Source organism: Sinocyclocheilus anshuiensis, unplaced genomic scaffold, assembly GCF_001515605.1.
Source record: "Sinocyclocheilus anshuiensis isolate Anshui unplaced genomic scaffold, SAMN03320099.WGS_v1.1 scaffold1638, whole genome shotgun sequence".
Classification (NCBI taxonomy): domain Eukaryota; kingdom Metazoa; phylum Chordata; class Actinopteri; order Cypriniformes; family Cyprinidae; genus Sinocyclocheilus; species Sinocyclocheilus anshuiensis.
The window spans coordinates 994,639-1,017,848 of NW_015542885.1; the positions used below are offsets into that span (position 1 = coordinate 994,639).

The 23,210-nt window shown below is 38.8% G+C and overlaps 1 protein-coding gene across 1 annotated transcript in view; it reads right to left on the minus strand.

Moving 5' to 3' along the window:
* Positions 1-458: 458 nt before the first annotated feature.
* Positions 459-23,210, minus strand: part of LOC107694638 (uncharacterized) — a 153,725-nt gene continuing 130,973 nt past the window's right edge. The window contains exons 7-15 of the mRNA XM_016494321.1: positions 15,799-16,055; positions 13,564-13,700; positions 10,862-10,983; positions 8,466-8,583; positions 7,785-8,093; positions 6,643-6,847; positions 4,712-4,789; positions 3,992-4,430; positions 459-2,378 (exon numbers count right to left, since the gene is read on the minus strand). Coding sequence (XP_016349807.1) covers positions 1,374-2,378; positions 3,992-4,430; positions 4,712-4,789; positions 6,643-6,847; positions 7,785-8,093; positions 8,466-8,583; positions 10,862-10,983; positions 13,564-13,700; positions 15,799-16,055 — 2,670 coding nt within the window. The 3' untranslated portion in view covers positions 459-1,373. The remainder of the gene's footprint in view (positions 2,379-3,991; positions 4,431-4,711; positions 4,790-6,642; positions 6,848-7,784; positions 8,094-8,465; positions 8,584-10,861; positions 10,984-13,563; positions 13,701-15,798; positions 16,056-23,210) is intronic.

Here is a 23,210-nt window from a genome sequence, read left to right on the forward strand (position 1 = left end):
TCGTTCGTACTGCATGAAGCGCCCTGGTATTGGTGCACATGATTGTGCAGTGGAACAGTGGTTCTGGTTCAGTCCAGTCACAGTGAGTCCTTGTGGCCACAGACAATGTGATTAATCAGGAGTGTGAGCTCATCCCAGAAAAAGGACTTCATATATATTTATTTGGAGCTTCTGCATTCAATTCAAGTAAAAATAAATGTTCCGTTCGGGAAGAGCAACACATCCGACATCGTACTGTGGCAGTGTTTACTCTGCTTCAGTCAATCCAGTGTCTTCCAGTTATATCCAGTGGATTTTGAAGTGGCATTATATATAATCTTCTCAGTTTTCATTTTATTATAATTTTTTGTTACTTGAAGACTACAGTACTGTTGTCACTTTTCACAATGGCATTCAGTGATATTTACATTTAAAAAGCATTTACATAGAACATCTTTTTCATGTTTTTTTTCCTCCAATAAAAAAAACAACAACAACAACATTTGTAATTTATTTGCGAACATCATGTATAAAAGTGCATTCTAGCTGAAGCAGACCTGTCAGCTCTCATAAATCTTCACTTTTTAAATGTGGGATTTTTTTTTTTTGACAAGTAATTGTTGTTTGTGCATATGTTTTGCACAATTTTAGCATCACTACATTTTAATTTTGTCATCTTTTTTTTTTTTTTTCTTGAGCAACTTCATATACAATCTGTTCTTGGCAAAAATGTGTCATTTTGAACCCTGACAATGAGACATCCGCAAAGCAGAATTTCCAAGCAGGGTTTAAAATTGATGCGTGTTTGTTTTCATCTGTGTGTATGTGTAAACACCGAGAACCTTTGTGCAGACACTTATTCAGGACTTTACTGTAATATTCAGTGCTTTCTTGTGAATAATTCAGATCTCTTGCTTTTGTGGCTGTATAAGCAATTTCTGTACAAATATTAATTTTTCTATTTCCTCGTGTGTTGCCATACCTTTTTATCTGTGTTATTCCGGCCTTGTGTTTCTCATTCCCCCGTGGTGCCGTTGTCTTTCACGCTGCCACAAAAATTCGAGTTGAAATCTTGTTCTTTCTCTATCGTAATTAAATGTGATCTGGAATACAGTGAACTTTGCTTTTCGCTTACTGCCAAACACACTTAAGGAATGTTAAATGCTGGCTAAAGAAGCACCGCTCTGTGCTCACACATCAGCTTTTCAGCACTTATTGCTTCAAATTGCATCAATCACTCTCTCCACTGCCTTTGCTCTCTCTGTTCATTTTTCCCTGTCTTCCCTTATTACCTTTCCTCTTTGTCTCTCCCTCCTTACCCTTCACTTTTCATTATTCCAGCTCTTGTTGCCTTTTAATCACTGTCCCACCCAACCCCTCTCCTTCTCGCTCTCTCAGACATTCGCCTGCTCCTCGTCTCCAGACTGCTCACCCTTCTCTTCCCATTCGATATCTTTGTGCTTTTTGCCGGCTTCTACATCTCCTTCTTTATCTTCTCCGTTCTCCTTCTCCCTTTCCCTAAAAAGCTGGGCTAATTTCTGGAATTGTGGGCCCCAATCCTCCAGACCTGATCCCCACACCTCCTTCTCGGCGTCTTTGCCTCCCTCACTGTCCAGGGAGCTGAGGGACCCGGCGCGTGAGCCTGTGCCTTCCAGCCCGTACACCTGCACCGAGTCGTACGGTGGCTGCGAGGGGTCAAAGGTCACCTGCGCAAGGCGCAGACGCAGGAACTCGCCAACCCTTAGGGCGAGAGAGTGAGCACCTCCAATGGGCGCCCCTCTTCCGGACTCCTCAGGTGCTGAGGGCCATGCTCCACCATAACCCAGGATGCCCCCAAAAGCTCCCCGGCCCTGGCTGGGGTATGGAAGCAGCTGGGGCGTCATATCCCTCCTGCCCAGCGGGTACCCGGTTATCCCCACCCGTTCGTGCCAGTCTCCCATGAACCCGCCACCTTCCGGATATATCCCAGCACTCAGTGGAATGCTGGCCTCTCTCTCGGGCCGTCCCACCACAAATCCGCTGCCCATCTCCAGCCCGCCCCGTCCCAGAGTCCCCGAGTAGTCCCTCTGCTGCTCCCCCTGCAGGATGGTGGCGTAATTGCTGCAGACCGACTGCATTTCTGTGCTTCCGTTGGGAGCGTCTGCCACCCCAGGATGGTTGGACTCGGCAGGTCCAGCGCCGCTCCTACTTCGGGAAAGACTGCTCCGCGAGGAGTGCCGCCCAGCTCGGGGCAGCGTGGCGGAGTCACACACCCAACTGCTGGTGGGGCCTGGCCCAGCTACTGAGCCAGAACGGGTCAACACCAGCTCTCGTTCACGGGGAGCCATGTCTGGCTGGACCTGTCGGGGACGGGGAGGAGCAGTAGGGTTAGAGCGGGAGGTAAGGATGAGTTTATTCTTCTGTTATTCAGCAGAGGGACGTGTGTGAGAGAGAGGATTGTTAAGAAAAGGAAGAGAAAGCAGAAGATATTTCACAATGAGCAGGTGAAAAATGTGATAACAATGAAGTGAGACAGTAAAGTGTTAGTGAGTAGAGGAAGTGACAAAGTCAGACAGATGGAGAGGGAGAAACAGTTGACAATAGCTGAACCAGGTTAATTGAGCTCTAAAAAGAGCTAATGCTGCACTGTGAAATGAGGATGAGGAGAAAGAGACAATATGTGAAAATACACCTTCATCGTCAACCTGTTCTGCACCTACAAGAAAAAAAACTAGCAAAAACTAACCTACCAGCTATCTAGGGATGTGCAAAACAACATATTTTCACATATAGGATGTGCTCTCCTCACTTTTAATAAATCAAAAATTTGTCTCTTTCAGTGGGTAAATATAGGTGCTTTTCCACTGCATGGTACGGCACGGTACGGCTCGCTTCTGGAGGGTTTTCCACTGTGTACAGTACCTGGTACCTGGTACTTTTTTCAGTACCACCTCAGCTGAGGTTCCAAGTGAGCTGTACCGTTACCAAAATGTGACGTGTAAATCCTGCTGATCACTGATTGAACTTGTGACACGAGACACTAGACTTGCTAGATTAAATCAGCACAGCCAGCGAGGATTTTTTTGAACGAATGCAAGTTTCGAATGAGCGTACCTTTTTTTAAACAACAAAATAATGGCTGTTTCGTGGTCTGTTGAGGAAGTACAGACGTTCCTCTCGTTGATAGCCGAGGAGCGGATCCAGCAAGAGCTTGATGGGACGACATGGAATGAAAAAGTTTTATCGACATGTCTATAATCCCGCTCACTCTAAAGCGGTACTAAACAGTGGAAACGCAAGCTGAGCCGAGCTGTACTGTGCAGTGGAAAAACGCCATATGTCTGCATTGTGTATTTAAATGTGTATATGTTTAAAATCAGACATTAAAATTCACTAGAATTCACATCACTGCATGATGGTATGCATGAATTTCCATGGCAGCAAGTAACTTACAACAATATTTTGTTGCAAATCAAAATTGTACAATTTTTTAATTACACATGGCTTTCTGCAGTGTAATTTTCTTTTTAAATTCACGCTTTTTCAGTTAAAACTGGATCTCCGTGTGACAACTGTCCCAGAGAAACACAAATCGTGAAATTAATATCAATATCAAATGCAAAATTGTTTCCCAGTCTCTAGTTCAAGGAATGTTTATTAGACATAATACATTAATACTGATTCGATGCTGTCGGAGTGTGACTGAGAAGCGAGTCTTTGAATTAAAATTAGCCATACACTTTCTTTTTTTATTAGGCTCTGTGTTCACGTTCGGTTTACTAAAGCTGTTTAACTTATCCAGCCAAAAGCAACGATAGGTTTTCTAATTGCCTTGTCAGTATTGCTGTTTGTTTGAAAGTCCATTCATTATTAAACAATAATGTATGATTTAAAGGTCTCTGGGGAATTAAATAAATCAATTTAATTAGCTCCCTTTGGTTTTACCCCAAATACTGGCTATAAAAGCAACTTTGTGATTCTGAACATGGTGATTCTAAGCTTCTTAAATAAATAATAAAGTATGTTGTTTTACCCAATCCAGATCTTGGCTTTGACTCTGACTCTGCTGGGCATCACTGCTTGCATCGTCCTTTGAGTCATTCTTCCTTGGCGTTCCTCCCTCAAATGTGGTGGCTCCATCCTGAGATGCTGTCCCTTCTTTAGAACCATGACTGGCTTCTGCTGTTGGCACATAAATAGCCCCGGGCTCCAGAGGTCCAACCACAGCTGCCTGGTTTTGAATGACTAGAGAATGGTCTGGTTGATTCCCAGGTAAGCGGTACGCCAACTCAGATATGCCAGGCTCATAGGGGCCCTGTGAGCGACGCAGCACTGGGAGGGTGTGGGTGCTGTAGCAAAACCGCCCATATAGAGGGGCTCCTTGACTGGCGTACTGCCCGGGGTCCATCGCTCCAGCCTGAGCCCAGCTGCTATACGTCCGAGACTTGTCCTGACCATGTTGTGAATAACGTCTGAGGGAACACAGAATTTATCATGAAAGGAAGTTTTATGCAGATAAAATAAAATAGAAAATAAATGGCAGCATCACAAAAGTAGTCCATATGACTTGTGCAGGATATTTCAAATCTTGTGAAGACATACAATAGCTTTGTATTAGAAACAGACCAAAATACAAAGGTTATTCACATGAAATCTTCCCATCTGCCATGGCTTTCATGAGTCATGAAAAATGACAGATTGTGATAGTTGCTTTTTTTTTTTTTTATATAGAGGGGCTCCTTGACTGGCGTACTGCCCGGGGTCCATCGCTCCAGCCTGAGCCCAGCTGCTATACATCCGAGACTTGTCCTGACCATGTTGTGAATAACGTCTGAGGGAACACAGAATTTATCATGAAAGGAAGTTTTAAAATAAAATAGAAAATAAATGGCAGCATCACAAAAGTAGTCCATATGACTTGTGCAGGATATTTCAAATCTTGTGAAGACATACAATAGCTTTGTATTAGAAACAGACCAAAATACAAAGGTTATTCACATGAAATCTTCCCATCTGCCATGGCTTTCATGAGTCATGAAAAATGACAGATTGTGATAGTTGCTTTTTTTTTTTTTTTGGTTTTTAGTCATAGTTTAATTACGTTTTACCTGTATGTTTTTCTCGAGTTTGTGTGCAGCCTCAGGAGAGGTAATGTGATAAATGTGATAAAAGTCACAGCTCACAGGTGTTTCAGATGATGTGGTCTGCTGGGAGCTCACACTCTTCAGGCCTACTTCTGCTTTTGTTTGCTGTGCGCCTTTGATTTGCGCTTTAAACGGATTAAACGGATTTATTTCTCTAAAAACAAAACCAATGTAAAAATTAAATGTGAAAACTTACCAATTCTTTGTAACATTTCAGCATAAAATAAACAATGATCAACTCATCATTCATCATAGACAATGGAATTATTACATCCCAAAAGAAGTACAGTGCCTGCTAAAAGGCTGCGATTTATTAAAATAAATCACTATAAATACGATTTGCATGGTTTTTAAGGGTTTTGCAGAAGATTTTGACTTGTGCAGGATATTTCAAATCTTGTGAAGACATACAATAGCTTTGTATTAGAAACAGACCAAAATACAAAGGTTATTCACATGAAATCTTCCCATCTGCCATGGCTTTCATGAGTCATGAAAAATGACAGATTGTGATAGTTGCTTTTTTTTTTTTTTTGGTTTTTAGTCATAGTTTAATTACGTTTTACCTGTATGTTTTTCTCGAGTTTGTGTGCAGCCTCAGGAGAGGTAATGTGATAAATGTGATAAAAGTCACAGCTCACAGGTGTTTCAGATGATGTGGTCTGCTGGGAGCTCACACTCTTCAGGCCTACTTCTGCTTTTGTTTGCTGTGCGCCTTTGATTTGCGCTTTAAACGGATTAAACGGATTTATTTCTCTAAAAACAAAACCAATGTAAAAATTAAATGTGAAAACTTACCAATTCTTTGTAACATTTCAGCATAAAATAAACAATGATCAACTCATCATTCATCATAGACAATGGAATTATTACATCCCAAAAGAAGTACAGTGCCTGCTAAAAGGCTGCGATTTATTAAAATAAATCACTATAAATACGATTTGCATGGTTTTTAAGGGTTCTGCAGAAGATTTAAGGCAGAATTAAAAGTAGGGATGCACAATTTGGAGCAAACAAAAAGTGATTTTTCTGATAAAAATTTAATGGTTTCTTAAACAGCTCCAGGTTTGCTGTGCTTGTTTGTAGGGCTGCATTTGTCCAAAAATATTGTGATTATATATCAATATGACTATAAAATATAATAATCATATTTATTATTATTATTAATAATTATTATTTAAGAAAAATATAATAATAATATTTACAACAGTTTTATTTTACAGTACAGCTACAAAATTACAATACCAACATTTATGGCTGTCTTAATGTATTTTCAAATGTTAAAACTTAAATAGTGTAGTATGGAAAAGAACAGTCAGGACATTCCGTTCAACATCTCCTTTTGTGTTCCATGGGATGAAAAACAAAACATACAGACTTCAAACAGCATGAGTAAATTATGCCAGAATTCATTTCGGGGTGAACTAGCCTTTTAAGTGCATTGAGCACTTCTTTATTAATGTGCAGGAAACATGAGTTGATGTAACAGATGTAGCCGATGTAATCTTTCATCAGATGCGCCCTGCTGAGCACCACTCACATGTTCCTGCTGTCCAGGGTGCGGTAACCCCTGCGTGCGTTATGTGGGGCGCTCTGCAACGCTGTGATGTCAAACGCAGCTGTGTCAGCCTCACCCCCTCCTTCATCATCATACGTGATGATATTCTCTCTTACATCATCCTCCTCTAAAGGCGAGAGCGCGTCCCTTTTCTGCCTGCGCAGGGACAGAGACAAAGCACTGACAGCTAGAGAGAGAGAGAGGAGAAAGAAAGAGGGAAAGAAAACAGTGAGAGATGAAGAGAAAAAGAGTAAGCGTTTTATGATGCCATTTATAAAAAGGGAGGACGTGTATGTTTGTGTTGGGTGACAAAATTTTGCAATAAAATTGCATGGTGCTACAGAAAGGCAGGTACTCAATAGACACATTAGAGCAGCTGGCAAACTAACACTTACACAGACTGATGCCCCATAATTACATTTATTACACAGCTCTAGGGAATTCTCGATTCTGATTGGTCAATCGTTGCATCCAGTGGTCTGACGGTTTCCTAATATTCACCGTCATCAATGACAATGCTGTATATAAGAGCGTTCATCCAAGTGACCTAAACAGGCACTACTTTCATGGACTTGCGCTCTCTCATTTGATATAAACACAATTGCCGCCATTTTATTTACCCTAATGTCAATTATCTCAGATGACTTCAGTATAAATACTGTATTACTGTAATATTGTTAAAGTGTTCTTCTTGTTGCTAAGCCTATTGTTTTGTACACCGTAGCGGTATATTTATTTTTCTATACTATAGAGGTCAGTGTTTTTTTTATTATTTCTATACTAATATAGTATTTACTAATATTTTGAAACTTTTATTTAAATATATTTTTTATTATTTAGTTTGACTAATTTTGGATCTTCAGCTTATTTTATTTCAGTTAGTTGCCAAAGCAACATTTCTAATTTTCATTGCAGTTTTTATTTTATTTCAATTACAATGATTATTTTAATACCTTTAGTTTCAGTTTAACAATAACAACACAGATAAAGGTAAAATTACAAAATAATTTAAACTCAGATGTGCTCTGAGTCTTGGTCCTGATCACACTGTCTGTGTTTATTTTGCAATAATGATAATCTGACTGTACATTACCATTACCATTTGGAAGTTGCACTAAACTTACCCAAAAGAGTGGCCACACAGGCTAAAATGGCCAGCAGGGCGGCAGTGCTGAGTCCAGGGGAGGGCAAAGAGGAGTGCTGGGGCAAACAAACCGTCTCTCTGTCCCACTCTGCCTCACTTTGCTTCTCTTTCTCTCCGGCCCGGGCTCCTCCCCTCAGACAGGGACATACGGACACTGTGACTGTCCCCGTGCTGGTCAAGCCAGAGACCCCGTCCCTCAGGACCAGCGGTACGTAGAGAGTGAGGGAGGATGAAGCAAAGCGAGACAGTGTCTGCAAAGGTGACGCCAACACCAAACTAGCAGTGTGGCCTAGAAAATGAGAATAATAGCAAAGAAATGGAGATACACAGGAAAAAAGGGGGGCTTTTAGATCAAATTGAACTCGATGGAACTTTAATTTAATTGAACTCAATCGAGTGCAGTTTAATTCCATTGCTGCTCATATAACATTTGTACAGACCAGTGAGTCCAAATGCAGCATGAATGCCAGAGCACATTTTGTCTGTGTGTGCCGGGAGAAGATAGATGTGGCAGAGTAGCAAAAGCAAACAATAGGGAAAACAAAGGAGCAAGGCACAAAGCAGCCACACAATGCGGTTGCAGACAAAGACTAACGGATCAAGAGAGATGCCGATGCTCATGGCTGGGTGGGAGAAACAAATTGTGGAAGAGACTGCAAACCTCCACTCTCCCTGATGCTGAAGTTGAGGGCAATGTTGGAGTCCGGAGGGATGTTGAAATGGACGGTGCTGTCATTTCCTCCCTCGTCTCTATCAATCGCCCGCAACACCTGCACCACCTGAGAAAATGAGATAGGAGAAAGATGGAGAGAGAGAAAAACAAAATAAGGGGCAGAGCCAAAAGGGAGGAAGGGGAGAAAGAGAAGGAGAGCAAAAGAATAATGGAGAGAGAGAGGAGAGATTCATTTAAAAAAAAAAAAAGATCCACATTTTAATCTCAGATATCAGCATTAACCTCACCAGCACCTTTGCAAATAGGTAGCTAGAGACTGATTAGCCCGCAGTCAAACAATAATTAACTCTGACCGAGTAGCAAGCCTTGGGGAACACCCAAACATAGACACAGCTTTAGCATGTGCTCTAAAAATGAGGCACCGACTCCAGAGATCCACTTAAACTACAAATAATCACTCGATGGGTCTGTTTTTGCAATGCTCCCCCCACACATTAGGGAAAAAGTTCAAACAAAAATGGGCCGTTTGATGCAGATCAGAGCTGTGGGTTAGGCAGTTCTGCTGAGGCATGAAAAAAGTTTTTTTTTTCTGTGATTTCAGAGCTGCACGGTGATAATGTCAAGTCACATTAGTAGTTTTCATATTCTAAAGGGTCACCAAACTTTCCTCTCCATAATGTGACTTGCAGTAAGAAGTTATGCAAGCTTCCAGTAAGATCTTCCAGCATTCAGTAAGACCTTTTCTCCAAAGGAAATTACACTGTGCCCTAACAAGATAAATCGAAAAAGGGACCTCTTCGGTCTCAATGAGAGTTTTTGTCATAACCAGCTGCAATCACAAGCAACCGGTAAGACAACAGTTTGTTGGTCATTTGGTTGATAGGTCTTCTACATTGCATCTAGTTGCACCACTCACATTGAAATTTACACTAAATATACAATATCGTTAAAAAGTTTAGGAGTCAGATTTTTTTTAAGGAATTGCTTTTGTTCAGCAAGGATGCATTAAAATGACAAATGTGACAGTACAAATGTTTATAATGTTGCAAAATATTTCTATTTCAAATTTTCAACATTGATAATAATAACCCCAAATCAACATATTAGAATGATTTCTGAAGAATCACGTGGCACTGAAGATTGGAGAAATGGCTGCTTAAAATACAGCTGTCACAGGAATAAATTTTAAAATATGTTAAAATAGAAAACAATTAAAAAATGTACAAATCCCACTGATAAAACATCACTGAAATCATTAAAATACAAACTATGTGTTCTTAGTTGTATGCTCTTCAGCTGCAGCACGTTGCGAGTGAAAGAGTTTGCAAAATGAGACACATCGTTCTGATTGGCTGCAATTTGTTGTTTGTTTAATTGTTTCAAGCCACATCCTTTTTTGCATTCAATATGAACAGACAAATCAGACTGATATCAAACTTAAAGTGCATGTAAACCCATCCAATGTTGCTCCAGGACCAACAAGGTTAATAATAACGTTGATCTAAGACCTACTAATCCTAATTGGGGAAATCACAATAAGTTTTCATTTGACCATAAGCTGTGAAGACAGCGGAATGATGAAGACAGGAGAAAGGACACAAGCTATGACAGCTTCACAGCTGCATGCCACCCAATTAAGAGTTAAAGAAAAGACATGAGTCAGACAAGGGGAAAAAAACACTACAGAATCATGGAAAGACAGGCACTCGAAATGAATGAGAGAACTGGAATGAGAGGCAAAATGGATGGAAAGCCAACAGACCAAAAGATGAGCAAATTATAATGTATATCTATAGAGGAGATGAGAACGCATGAAGCATCCTGTAAATGAGAACAGCAGTGATTCAGCTGCAGGGTAATGGCAGAACAAATCAATCAGCGTGCAGGCTGTATAAATGGACACATTCACAGATGTGTTAAAAAAAAATGACTGAAAAAAAAAAAAAAAAAAAAAGATGCCAGAATTTTCAGAATTTGGGGGTAAACTGTTATGCTTTAAACCTGTGGAACAGCAGTGATTCAGCTGCAGGGTAACGGCAGAACTAATCAATCAGCGTGCAGGCTGTATAAATGCACACATTCACAGATGTGCTAAAAAAAAATGACTGAAAAAAAAACAAAAAAAAAAACTTTAAGCACCACCAAATCCATATGAACACAAAGAGCGTGAGTCAGTGAGTCTAAAGGGCTGAAGGTCTGAGAAAAGGTAATTAATCACCCATAATTAATCTGTGACAATTACCTAATTGCAGAGCTTAACAAAAGGACTCTCATTAGAGCACTTCCTGTGCTTTTACATTCTGGTGGAGTAACAAATGAACTAGTCATTGGAGACAAGTATGACCTTCCTTGCATCCATTATAACATGTGGCTTGTTCTCTCACCTGTCCCTTGGAGGCCGAGTCACACATGGCCGTGGTGTACTGCCTGTCCAACTCGGGTGCATTGTCATTTAAATCCAATGTTTCTACGGCAACCACCACCCTAGACACCTGGCTGGGGTTATCTGAGGAAGTTGAGAGAGCAGAAAAAGGAAGTCACCAAAAATACACACGCACAACACAGCTTGAGACATGCTTGCCTTGAGTCTCGGCCACTGAAGGTAAATTGTCCTCTTGTAAAGTTTATCACACACTTCCATGTGCACGTTTTTAATGAGAAATCATATGCTGAATGGCGAAATTTTTTACACAATCATGCTCTTTTCCCAAACCTAGTGAGCTGGCTAGCATTTGTTGTAATACATCACACATGAAAACATTTCAAGTAGCTTCAATATAGCAGACTACTGTACTTTTTCCCATGTAGATTTTAGTGCAATTAGCTACTTCCCCGATGGGCAAATGGTCAGAATGCTAGGTAGCAGTAGCATGGCACCTCACTAGGTTTTGTAAAAGAGAGTTTCGCAAAGATTTCAACAGCCTCTCTTCATATTCTAGACGAATGGCTTGTCGTGACAAACAAATAGCTTTCAGGAGCTTTTAATTCAGAATAGTTTTCAGTTGGCATATTGGTACAGTTTAGGTTGCACTGGAAAACAAATTTAATGGACTGGTGTGAGCCTAAAGAGAAATTGAAGCATTCTGTCTCTCTCATTATAATTCAGTCCCACACACTTGCCTGTGGTTTGGACTGCTTTCACACAAATGTTTTGGACTGGATCCACACATACACATAGAGCTGTGACATGATGTTGTGGATTAGTGCCCACTGCTTCACATTACTGGGAAAAGGCTTCGCCTACAATAGCCATCAGGCCTCCCTGAAGCTGCTTAGACCTACTTTCCATACTGTAACACAGCACCATAGATCCTCTAGTAACATGCCATCTCCCCTGAGCAGTACAAATTCAATGTATGTTTAAAGCATTTAATCCATGCATACATAATAAATAAATCATAAAAAACACAAATCCATTAAATTTTAGCCATTGATATTGCAACCTTATAAACTAGACAGTTTTGAGAGAAGAGGACATAATGTAAAGGTTGTGATCAGTAATGTTGCAAACTGAATTTGAACTTGTTAGCATCACTATATTTACTAGTAGACACGGTGGCATGAACATTTTCAACCAGTATTAAGCATCCTCGACATAATGATCAGAATGCCATACTGCTGATGTCCAAGTCAGTGTACCTTAGGGAGTTATGAACTATAAATAGCAATGCTAACATTTTCCAGTAGTGACAGTAGCTCTGCAATTTTCAAAATAGTGCAGCTTTTCCAGTAACAAGCTACTTTTGAAACGCGCTGTGGTGTAGCGTGACAAATCACTGTTTTTAATGTCACATTATATTGTGTACACAGCCGAGCAAACTGAGGCATTAATCTAACGTGCTCTCCTGAACTGTATTCTCTCTTAAAAGTACCAACATTGGAAAGTCGGAGTAATTTTAGTGATTTAAACTTAAGCATATGTAAAATACTTAAATATATATAATTATTTCTCAATAAAAAGAGGCAGTGATTTCTGCACAAAGACATGATTCGATGATTTGTTTCTTTTCAAACTGGTTCATTTCCACTATCCAAGCAAACCTTTCCAAAAGGAAATGATTCACTGATTCATGCCTGTGTGCAGCAGTGTTGTTAGTGTTAACTAAAAAACATTTTTGTTAAATTAAATAAAGCTGAAATAAAATAAAATGAAACGTAAATATTAGACAAAAAACATTCAAATTAAAATTATGAAATGTTGCCTTGGCAATTAACTGAATCAAACTGAAAGCAAATTAAAGCTACATAGAATATTAAAAAAGAGACAAAATTACAAAAACTACAATTAAAAGGAAACCTGAAAAGAAAATCTAATTCTAAATATTAATAAATACTAAAATAGTATATAAAAATACTAAAATAAAACTGATGTGCAGAAGTCACTGCCCTTTTTGTTAGATATATTTAGATATATACTAGATATATCTAACTTAGATACATTTAGCAATATTATAGTAATATTTAGCTATATTCTATTTTTGTTGTTATTGTATTACACTATGTTCAAGTGTAATGCTCTCACCCTAATCAAAACATACTCATTCAGTGATTCAGAAACTTCTGAGCTCTGATTAAATTATATAACTGGACAACTATATATGGATATTCATCCAATTATATTAATTATATTATTATATAGCTTCCATATAGTTAGCTACTTTTATTTGTAGCTTGTGATATAGCTCACTACTTCCCTAAAAGTGTGACTCTGTGTATGTACCTCTCTGTGTGGCAATGATGGTGATATTGTGCCACTGCTCGTGCTCACGGTCCAGCTCGGTCACCGTAGTGATGAGTCCGGTGTCTGGAGTGATGCGGAACAGAGCTTCTGGGTCAGACTGAGGATCGATGGAGAACCTTACACTATGTTCAAGTGTAATGCTCTCACCTTAATCAAAACATACTCATTCAATGATTCAGAAACTTCTGAGCTCTGATTAAATTATATAACTGGACAACGATATATGGATATTCATCCAATTATATTAATTATATTATTATATAGCTTCCATATAGTTAGCTACTTTTATTTGTAGCTTGTGATATAGCTCACTACTTCCCTAAAAGTGTGACTCTGTGTATGTACCTCTCTGTGTGGCAATGATGGTGATATTGTGCCACTGCTCGTGCTCACGGTCCAGCTCGGTCACCGTAGTGATGAGTCCGGTGTCTGGAGTGATGCGGAACAGAGCTTCTGGGTCAGACTGAGGATCGATGGAGAACCTGAGGGAGACAGAAGATAAAAAAGACAAATGGAGAGGGAGAACACAAGAGGTGAGCAGATGCATGAAGCCCCAGCTCATCAGAAAATCTGTCATTCAGGAGCTGCTTTAAGCCCAGGAGCGGAAAACAAAAGAGCCGTGATTGGCAAAGTAAGGATTCTCAGATCCCTAACTACTGTTAAAATAACTATAGCTCACTAGGATGAATATTGATCATTCCATGTGGAAACACGCCTTGTAACAAGAATACCCTAATCTCTGTGATAATGTTTTGAAGTGTTTTAACATAAGACACAGAATAGCATACAACCATAATTAATTAATGACATTATGGCTCTGTTCCAAAGCCTACTAAGCTGCCTACCCAGACGGCTGCTTTAAGCATCCCAGGCACGTTCCTGATGCGAAGGCTGTTCCAAACAACAGGCAGCAAAATTATGCTGCCTTTTTAGATTCCTCTCTAGAGCCAAATTCTAAAGCAGCATGTGTTTCCACTGTTAATAACTTTGTGAATTTAGCAGTTTTTTTTATTTAATTTTTTTTTTAATTGTAATGTACATTTAAGACACTATACTTTGTGTTTTATTACATTAGCATTGATTAATTCATTAACGCTGCTGTGTGAGTGTTTCTCTCCTCTGACCAATGAGATCCATCTCTTAACATTTTGTCATTTTTTTGGAAAGCCATATGTGGAAATGGTATGTGGACTTTTTCTTTTGAAATATATACACACACACACACACACACACATATATATACATTTATTACACGGCGCTGTGGAATACTTGATTCTAATTGGTTAGTCGCGACATTCCGAGGTATGTTATCCCTTGTTATTACACAACTGTGGAATACTTGATTCTGATTGGTCAGTCACGACATCCCTCAATAACAACCGGTAAAAGCTGATAACACAGGCTCATCCGGGTACCTGAAGTCGGCGCTGTACTCTTGCTAGGAACAGTTTTTCTTGGTGGAAGCTTTGCGTTTGGTTAGCTAATAAGATATTAAAACTCGATTCAATATTATGTGTACAATTATTTAATTACGTCATCCTGGTATCGCGGACCCGCTCTCTCGTTTCATACAAACGCAGCTGCTGCCATTTTGCGACGATTTTTTTGTACACTGTAATGGATTAAAAGAGAACTAACAAACTGGTAAGATTTTAAAACAGTTTTGTCTTAAATCAATATATTTTATCGCCTTAATTATTTATGTGGTGAAATTGTGTAAAAAGTGGTATGACTGCACCGTATCCCTTAATGACCGTCTAGTTTGAACCTGCCACTTGCTCGCAACTGTTGTCTTAATGGAAGCTTTGCGATCAAATATTTCAACTCAGTATTTCGTGTCTAATTATTTACTTATGTGGCAAGAAGCCGTGTAATAAGCGGTGTGTCAGGGTCCTGATCACCCTGTCGGGGGTTATTCTGCGATAACAACTGGCTGGATGTACATTATCCCTTACATATCTGTTGTAGTTTACATTCACCACTATAGCAGGGTTATTATAGTAAACTAAAATCATTAAAAAAATTGTTAGTTGATATAAAATAACCATTAACTGAAATAAAATAAAATATTAAAAAAGTATTATTTCTGCTAGTTGCCAATTAAACAATTTCTCATTTTAATTTAGTTTAATTTGATGTACTAAAATAACTAAAACTGAAATAATGATGAATTAGAACTATATATACACGTTTAAAAACAAATAAATAAATAAAAATGCACAACAAAATTACCAAAACATTGACTAAAATGAAAATGGAAAATATAATAACTATATATAAATAAAATAAAAAATATAGAAAAGATATAAATAAAATATAAACAAATATATTAAAAAACTAATTAAAAAATATTAATAATAATAGTATCTCAGTGATACTAAAATAACACTGCTCTATAGAAGTTTACCAAATTATGATAACTTCTGCTTCTGAGAACCCCGAAAATGTGGAAAAGGGTCCATGAGCTCAGCGAATATTTTCATTCAAGATGGTGCATGAAGTCATTTTATTCAGAACATAAAAGTTTTGATAAATACTTTAAACTACACATTCAGTGTAGTGAAAGAATGCAGTCTGTACCTGATGTTGTTTGTGAGCCCCGTATCTGGGTCCACGGCACTGACCCGTCCCACTGTGCAGGCCGGGGGGCAGTTCTCAGACACATCCATTCTGTAACGTGTCCGTGAGAAACGAGGGGGTTCATCTGCATCCAGCACGGCCACTCTGATCGAAGCACGATCTTTAAAAGGCCCACGCCGAAGGAACCGAGGGTCCACGATGGGGTTCAGAACCTCCATTGAGAAAGAGTAGGAGCTACGGCTCTCATAGTCCACTGCCTGTAAACCAAACAAAAACATGAGTATGAAACATAAACGTAATGACAAGACCGAAATGCTCATACTGCCCACATGAGCGCCACAACTGAACATTATCACACTCACCACATATCACAGCTCATACCACAACCACAACCTATAGAATCTATGTACAGGAAAATAAAAAAATAAAATCGATTTACTTTCTATAAGATGCAAAAGGGTGATAGAACTTAATGACATGATAGACTGTTCTTGGAGCGAAGCAAGAAAGAAACCCATCTGCTATGATAATACCTAATCAAATCGTTATATGTTTTTGGTGATGTTGTTGCTTGTGTTTGCAATATATGCTCCAACAATTGCATGACCTGAAAAGGCTGTAAAATTACAGTGGATAGAAACTGATGGGATAATAAATAAGCCAGTTTGCTATGCGAGTGGAAAATGTGGTGCCGATGGATCTTTGACATCCAGTTTAAACGTGAAGTGAGCAGTAAATTAAAGTGGATCGCTCTGACTATAATCAATGAAGCTGTCTATACCACAAGCTAGTTTTGTTGAGCTGCTTTCTGCAATAATCCATGCCCAGGGCGTCAACCTCACACTCCATCCCTGCCGACAATGATTTTGCTTTTAATTTGAACTACAAGCCACTATATGGTATTCCAAGAATAGCACATTCTGACAGACTTTAATTACTGTTTTTTTAATTATTATTATCAGAGTCTCCTCAAATGCAATCACGTTCTCTGATGAGGTTGGCCATGATAATGGCAGGATCAGGGCCCAGAATTTATTGTATTGTGACGAGTCATGGGATCTGGATCTGGCACTGGGAGGGTTGTGTGTGAAGCTGGCACACCAGGAATGAGTAATGGGCTGGTTTTGGCAAGAGTAGCTGGACTGGGGCTCAAGGAAGTCAGAAATGACTGGCTCATTACGACGGTCACTTTTGTTACTTCATTTATCTACACACACACACACACACACACACACACACACACACACACATTCATACACACTCGCCCTCTCTCTCCCTAATGCAAGACCACGTGGAGGTTGGAAGGAGTCAGTGGGGCACACATCGGTTTCCTCTGACAAGCCGAAGGACAGACTGAAATGAGTGAATTCTGAAATGAATTAAACTGTGCTGACTGGAGGACATCAGGTCACTGTGGTCACTACAAATCTCTGCCACTTTCACAGAGATCACATCAGAGTTGGACTCTTCGTCTTAAGGACTCTCATAAACATGGTCTGGGATTCATCACTTGGTATCTTGGCCTGGGTCTCAAAACTACAGGCAATGATCTTAGATTGTGGTCAAGAGACCTCAAGAAGTCATTCATAGAGCTGATTAACTCGATTGTAGGTCACTGAAGTGTCCAAAGAATTAGCAGAAAAAAGAAAGTCAAACAGGTCCCAAGTTACATGAGGGTTAATATATGACAACATAATTTTATTTGTAAGACAGAAAAAGACAGAAAGACATTTTTTAAATGAAACAGTTTCTTAAAACTTTAGGCAAAATCTAAAAAAAAAAAAAAAAAGTTGCTATGTTTTTGATGAGTATCATATTTAATACATTAGGCTTTGTTTGGCTCTTATAGCACTCCTAATCGAGGAGAAAAAAAATGAAAATACAAATCAAATATGATACAGTAGGGTCTCCACAAAAATTATTAAACAGCACAATTATTTTTTAATATTGATAACAATATGTCTCTTGAGCACCTAATCAGCATTTTAAAATGATTTTTGAAAGATCATGTGATACTGAAGACTGGAGTAATGGCTGCTGAAAATTCGGCTTTGCCATCACAGGAATGAATTACAAACGATAGTAGTATACAAGCTCACATAGACCAATAAACACTCTGCTATGAACTTATAAGCTGCAACAAGAAAGAAAGATTAAAATGACTCAATCAAATCAGTGGGTAGGGGACAGTTGAAGACAACTGAAATATAAACCTGAAAGGAACACGAAAAGAACAGAAATGAAGGTGAGAAAAAGAGGAAGATACCAATAAAAAGGGACAGGGAGTCAAGCCAAGAGAGAGGAAGAGGGATAAATGGAGAGAAAAGATTCCTAACAGGATCCCATTAGTGGCAGAGAGAGACAATCTGTCTGAGGAGGAGAGATGTCACTTACACTGTGAGCACACACTCATCACCCCATCCCTTCCTCTCTCACATACTCAATCACTCACTCTCTCTCCCTCCCTCTCTCATCACGCCATCACACGCTCTACGCCCCTCCTAGTGAGCAGCGGTCTGATACTGACATCTAGAATACACACTCATCTCTCTCTTACGCCTGTTTATAATAAACCTGGCAGAAAAGACCAGCCTGAATTAAATTCACAGGCTGGTTTATGCTAGTTTCATGCTGGTCTAGCTAGGAAACTGATTTTCTTTTTTTTTAGAAGAATCAGGAAATTCCTCCTCCTCTCTCTCCTGTTTCACTCTCCAGTTTCTCTGTTAAATGGCTCTCCAGTGGAATAGCAATTATGGAAAATTAATTAGGCTCTCTATAGGGTCCACTATTTGGCTATACTAAATTACGCTATATTCCATAACGCCATATGGCAGATCATCTAACTTTTCATTAAAATATGTACACTACCATTAAAAAGTTTGGGGTCGGTGAGATGTTTTTATTATTATTATTATTATTGTTGTCTTTTATGCTGACTGCCTTTATTTGATCAAAAATATAGTAAAAGCGGTAATATTGTGAAATATTACAATTTGTTTATTTTATTTTTATATGAAATTTATGTGATGGCAAAGCTGATTTTTCAGCAGCCATTCTTGAGTTTCACATGATCCTTCAGAAATCTTTCTAATATGCTGATTTGGTGCTCAAGAAACATTTATTACTATTATTAGTGTTAAAAACAGTTGTGCTGCTTAATATTTTTGAGGAAAAACCGTCATATATTTCCCCCCGGGATTCTTTGGTTAATTTATTTGAAACAGAAATCTTTTGTAACTTATAAATTTCTTCAGTCACGTTTAAACAATTTATTGAACTCTTGCTGAATAAAAATCATTTCTTTAAAAAAATTAAAATAAAAAATCTGACCCCAAAGTACCATGACAATATAAACCTGAAGACAAATCTATGGCTGTAAATAGAATAAAATGAATTTAATATTTAAACTTAACCCACTGCATCCCACCAAGAAATATTTAATGAGGGATAATAGCAATAATAATAATAATTTTATTTAAAATACATCTTTCTCATTCCCAATGCACTAAAACGCAAAAAATAATCAAAATTAAAAAGTGTAAATTAAATCACAGCTCTAGGTTAAATGAATAATACTGAAGAGAGGGCAAAAAAGCTCAAAATACCAATAGCATTACTGTCTGTCTCCATACAAAGAAATTCTCACGAATGCAGTCACAAATTCATGGTTTGCCCATATGTGTGGGTATTTGGATCTACTCTCTTTGTGAATTTCTGATTTTGCCCGGTTTCTCTTTGTGTGCACAAACATGTTGGCTCTGTGCTCAAAATCCTCTGATTTGTCCGCAGCATGTCTTTTGTCTACGTGCACAAATGCATTCATTCAAAGGTGACAGGCAGTCTTGAATCAGGTTGTCTTCCTGACACGACACCTGATTCACAGCCGCTCTCTCTCTCTCTGTCTCTCTCTCCCTTGTGTTTTAATTCGACTCTGGGACATTAAACCCAGATTATCCTTTGAAGCAATTCACACACACTACATTCTAACAACGTACTGCTTCCCTGCGCTCCCTCCTCGGTCTCCCCTTCATTCCTTGCAAACTTAAAGCTTACAAGCCTACATCTTCAAGTCCAAAAACCAGGTTTGATTCAATATTCCACTTTGACATCAATACTGGTTCAAAAAATCCATCCCTCCAATTATTTATTATAATTCTTCCCACAGTCCTTCATTGCTCCCTCAATCACTTTGTCTCAGAGAAGATTAACGCAGTCTCTCCTCTCAGAGAGAAAACAGAAAACAAACAGCACCACAGGTTAATGGCCATGGATTAGCTACATGGTTAAGGTGAGTATATATGGAAATAACTAAGGGAAGAGAGATTTACTGCATCCACAGCTGTTTCTAAAACTCAGCTGGCGGAGGATGACACAAAACAACAGCAAGGTCATGAGTCTGATTCTCAGGGAACACACGTGGATACAAATTTAGCCTAAATGATGCATGCACTGCATAAATGTAAATATAATGCAAGATTTGAACCTTCATCTTCAATTCTGCATCACAGATATTTACAGGAGGAAATTCATGTCCACGGCCTATGCTTAATTCATAGCATCCTATTTAGTTGCAAAAGTAATCACTCAGCTCAAACCTATAGATTGTTGCACCATTAGGTGGCACTGTTGGAAAGCTGTATAGGCCTATAGAACTACCGTTACAAAAAGGTGTTTAATGCTACTTTAGCATCAGTCAGTTTAAGGACAGTTGGTTGTACAACACTGCCACAAGAGATCACAGATGTGGATCTATTGCCGGCATATTAAATATTCAAATGTACACAGACCTCTTCCATCATAGCCCTGTGTAATGCAGCTCTCTCTCTCTCTCTCTCTCTCTCTCTCATACACACACACACAAACACACACACACACACACACAAACGCAAACACATAAACACAGACTTCCAGCAATCTGCATACGCTTAATCAGAGCAGCATGCCACCCACCAGCCCACACAAGCCGTTCTGTCTGGATAATTATGCCTCTGAAAATTCACTTTGTGTTGATTAGTCTAAGAACAGTGAATAATGATGTGTAATGCCAGCGTGGGGACAAAATATTAAACGAATAGTTCACCGAAGATTACAATTCTGTCATCATTTACTCACCCTCACATTGCTCCCAACTGCATGACTTACTTTCTTCCGTAGAATACACAAAATGTAATTTCTGAAGAATGCCTTGGGCACTGTAATGAAAGTGAATGTTATGTAATGATAGTGAATGCGACCCAGGCTGTCAAGCCCCAAATGACAAAATCGCACCTTTAAAGTATGAATAAAAGTGCTCTATACAGCTTATTTTAACTTTTCTGAAGCCATTCGGTAACATTATGTGAGAAAGTCATTCACTAAAATAAATGTCAGGTGTGACACTTTCGAATCGGATCTTTTAAAGGGGTCATATGATGTTGCTAAAAAGAACATTATTTTGTGTATTTGGTGTAATGAAATGTGTTTTTTTAACCTTAAACCGCATAAACACATTATTTTCCACATACTGTACATTATTGTTTCTCCTCTATGCCCCGCCTTTCTGAAACGCGTCGATTTTTACAAAGCTCATCGGTCTGAAAAGCGAGGTATGCCCTGATTGGCCAGCTATCCAGTGCATTGTGATTGGCCGATACCTCAAGCGTGTGACGGAAATGTTACGCCCCTTACCCTACTGTGATGCCGAGTCCCGGCCGGAGCGACGAGCCAAAAACATTAAAACCCATTATAAACGAGGCATTTGTTGCATCCAGTGGGGACATAATTACGGATTATAATGACTTATACTGCCTTTTTACGCGTTGCGTTGCATCGCGCCACGTAAACATAAAACCATGTCTGCATTTGTGATCGGAGAAAGGAAACATTTAAATCGCATCATATGACCCCTTTAAAGGAATCGGTTGATCCAGTGCACAAAACATATTCTCCAGTTCAACACACTTGACTCAATGATCTCTTGTAGAGGAAGATTAAGAGTGCATAATTCATTAAGCATAGTCTTTAAATATAGCACACAAATGGTATGGACTACATTTATGCTGATCGGTGTCATTTTTTTAAGTTATAAATCTTCCATTGATCGTAATTGCATGCAAAAGAGTGGCCGGTAAATTACTCAATTTCTCCTTTTGTGTTCCACAGAAGAAAAGAAAGTCAAATGGGGTTTGGAACAACTTAAAGGTGAATAAATGATGACTGAATAATTGAGAACTAACCTTTAAGTACTCACTAAACTCATATTCAGACACATATAGTAGGCTAGCACCTCCCAAAAATGAAACCTGATTTACACTGTAGGTTCCTTTCCTTAATCCTCAGCTCAAGGCATTTTTTTCCCTCAAGGACAAAGAGTTTTTGCACTGTTTGAGAATCAATTAATTTCTAAAGCGCCAGTCCACCCTAGGTTTTTAAAGCGCAGAAATGACCGCAGCACATAACTAACATCCCTCAGGGGAGAGAGAAGGAGTAAGGGAGACTCTACAGAGAGAAACCCAGCGCCGCCTGCACGCCGCGGAGATGAAATGAGTGAGTGAGGGAGGGAGAGAGGTCGCAGTGCAGCTTTACATGGAAACAGTTTCTTCTCAGACAGGCAGGCATGACCTAGCTTACCAAAAAGGGCCCTGACTGACCCATTCACACTCAGCCTTAGGCTTTGTCCTCTTTATCTGCACATCAAAGGTCTCTTCTTCTTATCTGCAAAATGCTTCTTTCTTCAGTACCTTTCATTTTTAGAATGTGCTCCTTTTTTTGTCATCACACGGTTTGTAATTATACATATATATCAATTATATTAACACAGAGTGTGCAAAGGTCATGTGTAAAAGAGGGTAGTCCGTATGTGTGAAAGAAAGAAAGGGTTGTCAAAAAAATTATCAGCTTACACCAGTTTTCATGCTAGTTTGAGCTGGTTGATCTTGCTGGTTAAGCTAAAGGAATATGGATGTTGTTCCAAATGCTTATTTCCTTCTTTGTAAATTCTGAATGCAAATGAAGATATTTTGCAGATATCCAAGCTGTTTTTTCTATACAAATATGAACAGAGACTTGGACTCTCTAGGTCCAAACAAAGTACTGTCAAAATAGTACATATAAAATCATTCATGTCTGCACATCAAGCAAGAATAATCACTAACGTCAAACCTGGTAAAATGCATTTTGAAAAGCCAAAAAAAGTGCAAAAGAGATTTGATAGCTATGAAGCTATTTACATATTTTTTTTAATTACATTTACATTTATAAAAGCGATTTATATTGCATTCAAGGTACACTTTTTTTTAATCATTTGTTTCTTTCCCTGGGAATTCTATATTGTTTGAGCTACAGGAAAGCTTAAACTTTTTAGCACTTAAAGGAATAGCTGACCTAAAAAAGGAAAATTGCCGGACATATACTTACCTTCAGGTCATCCAAGA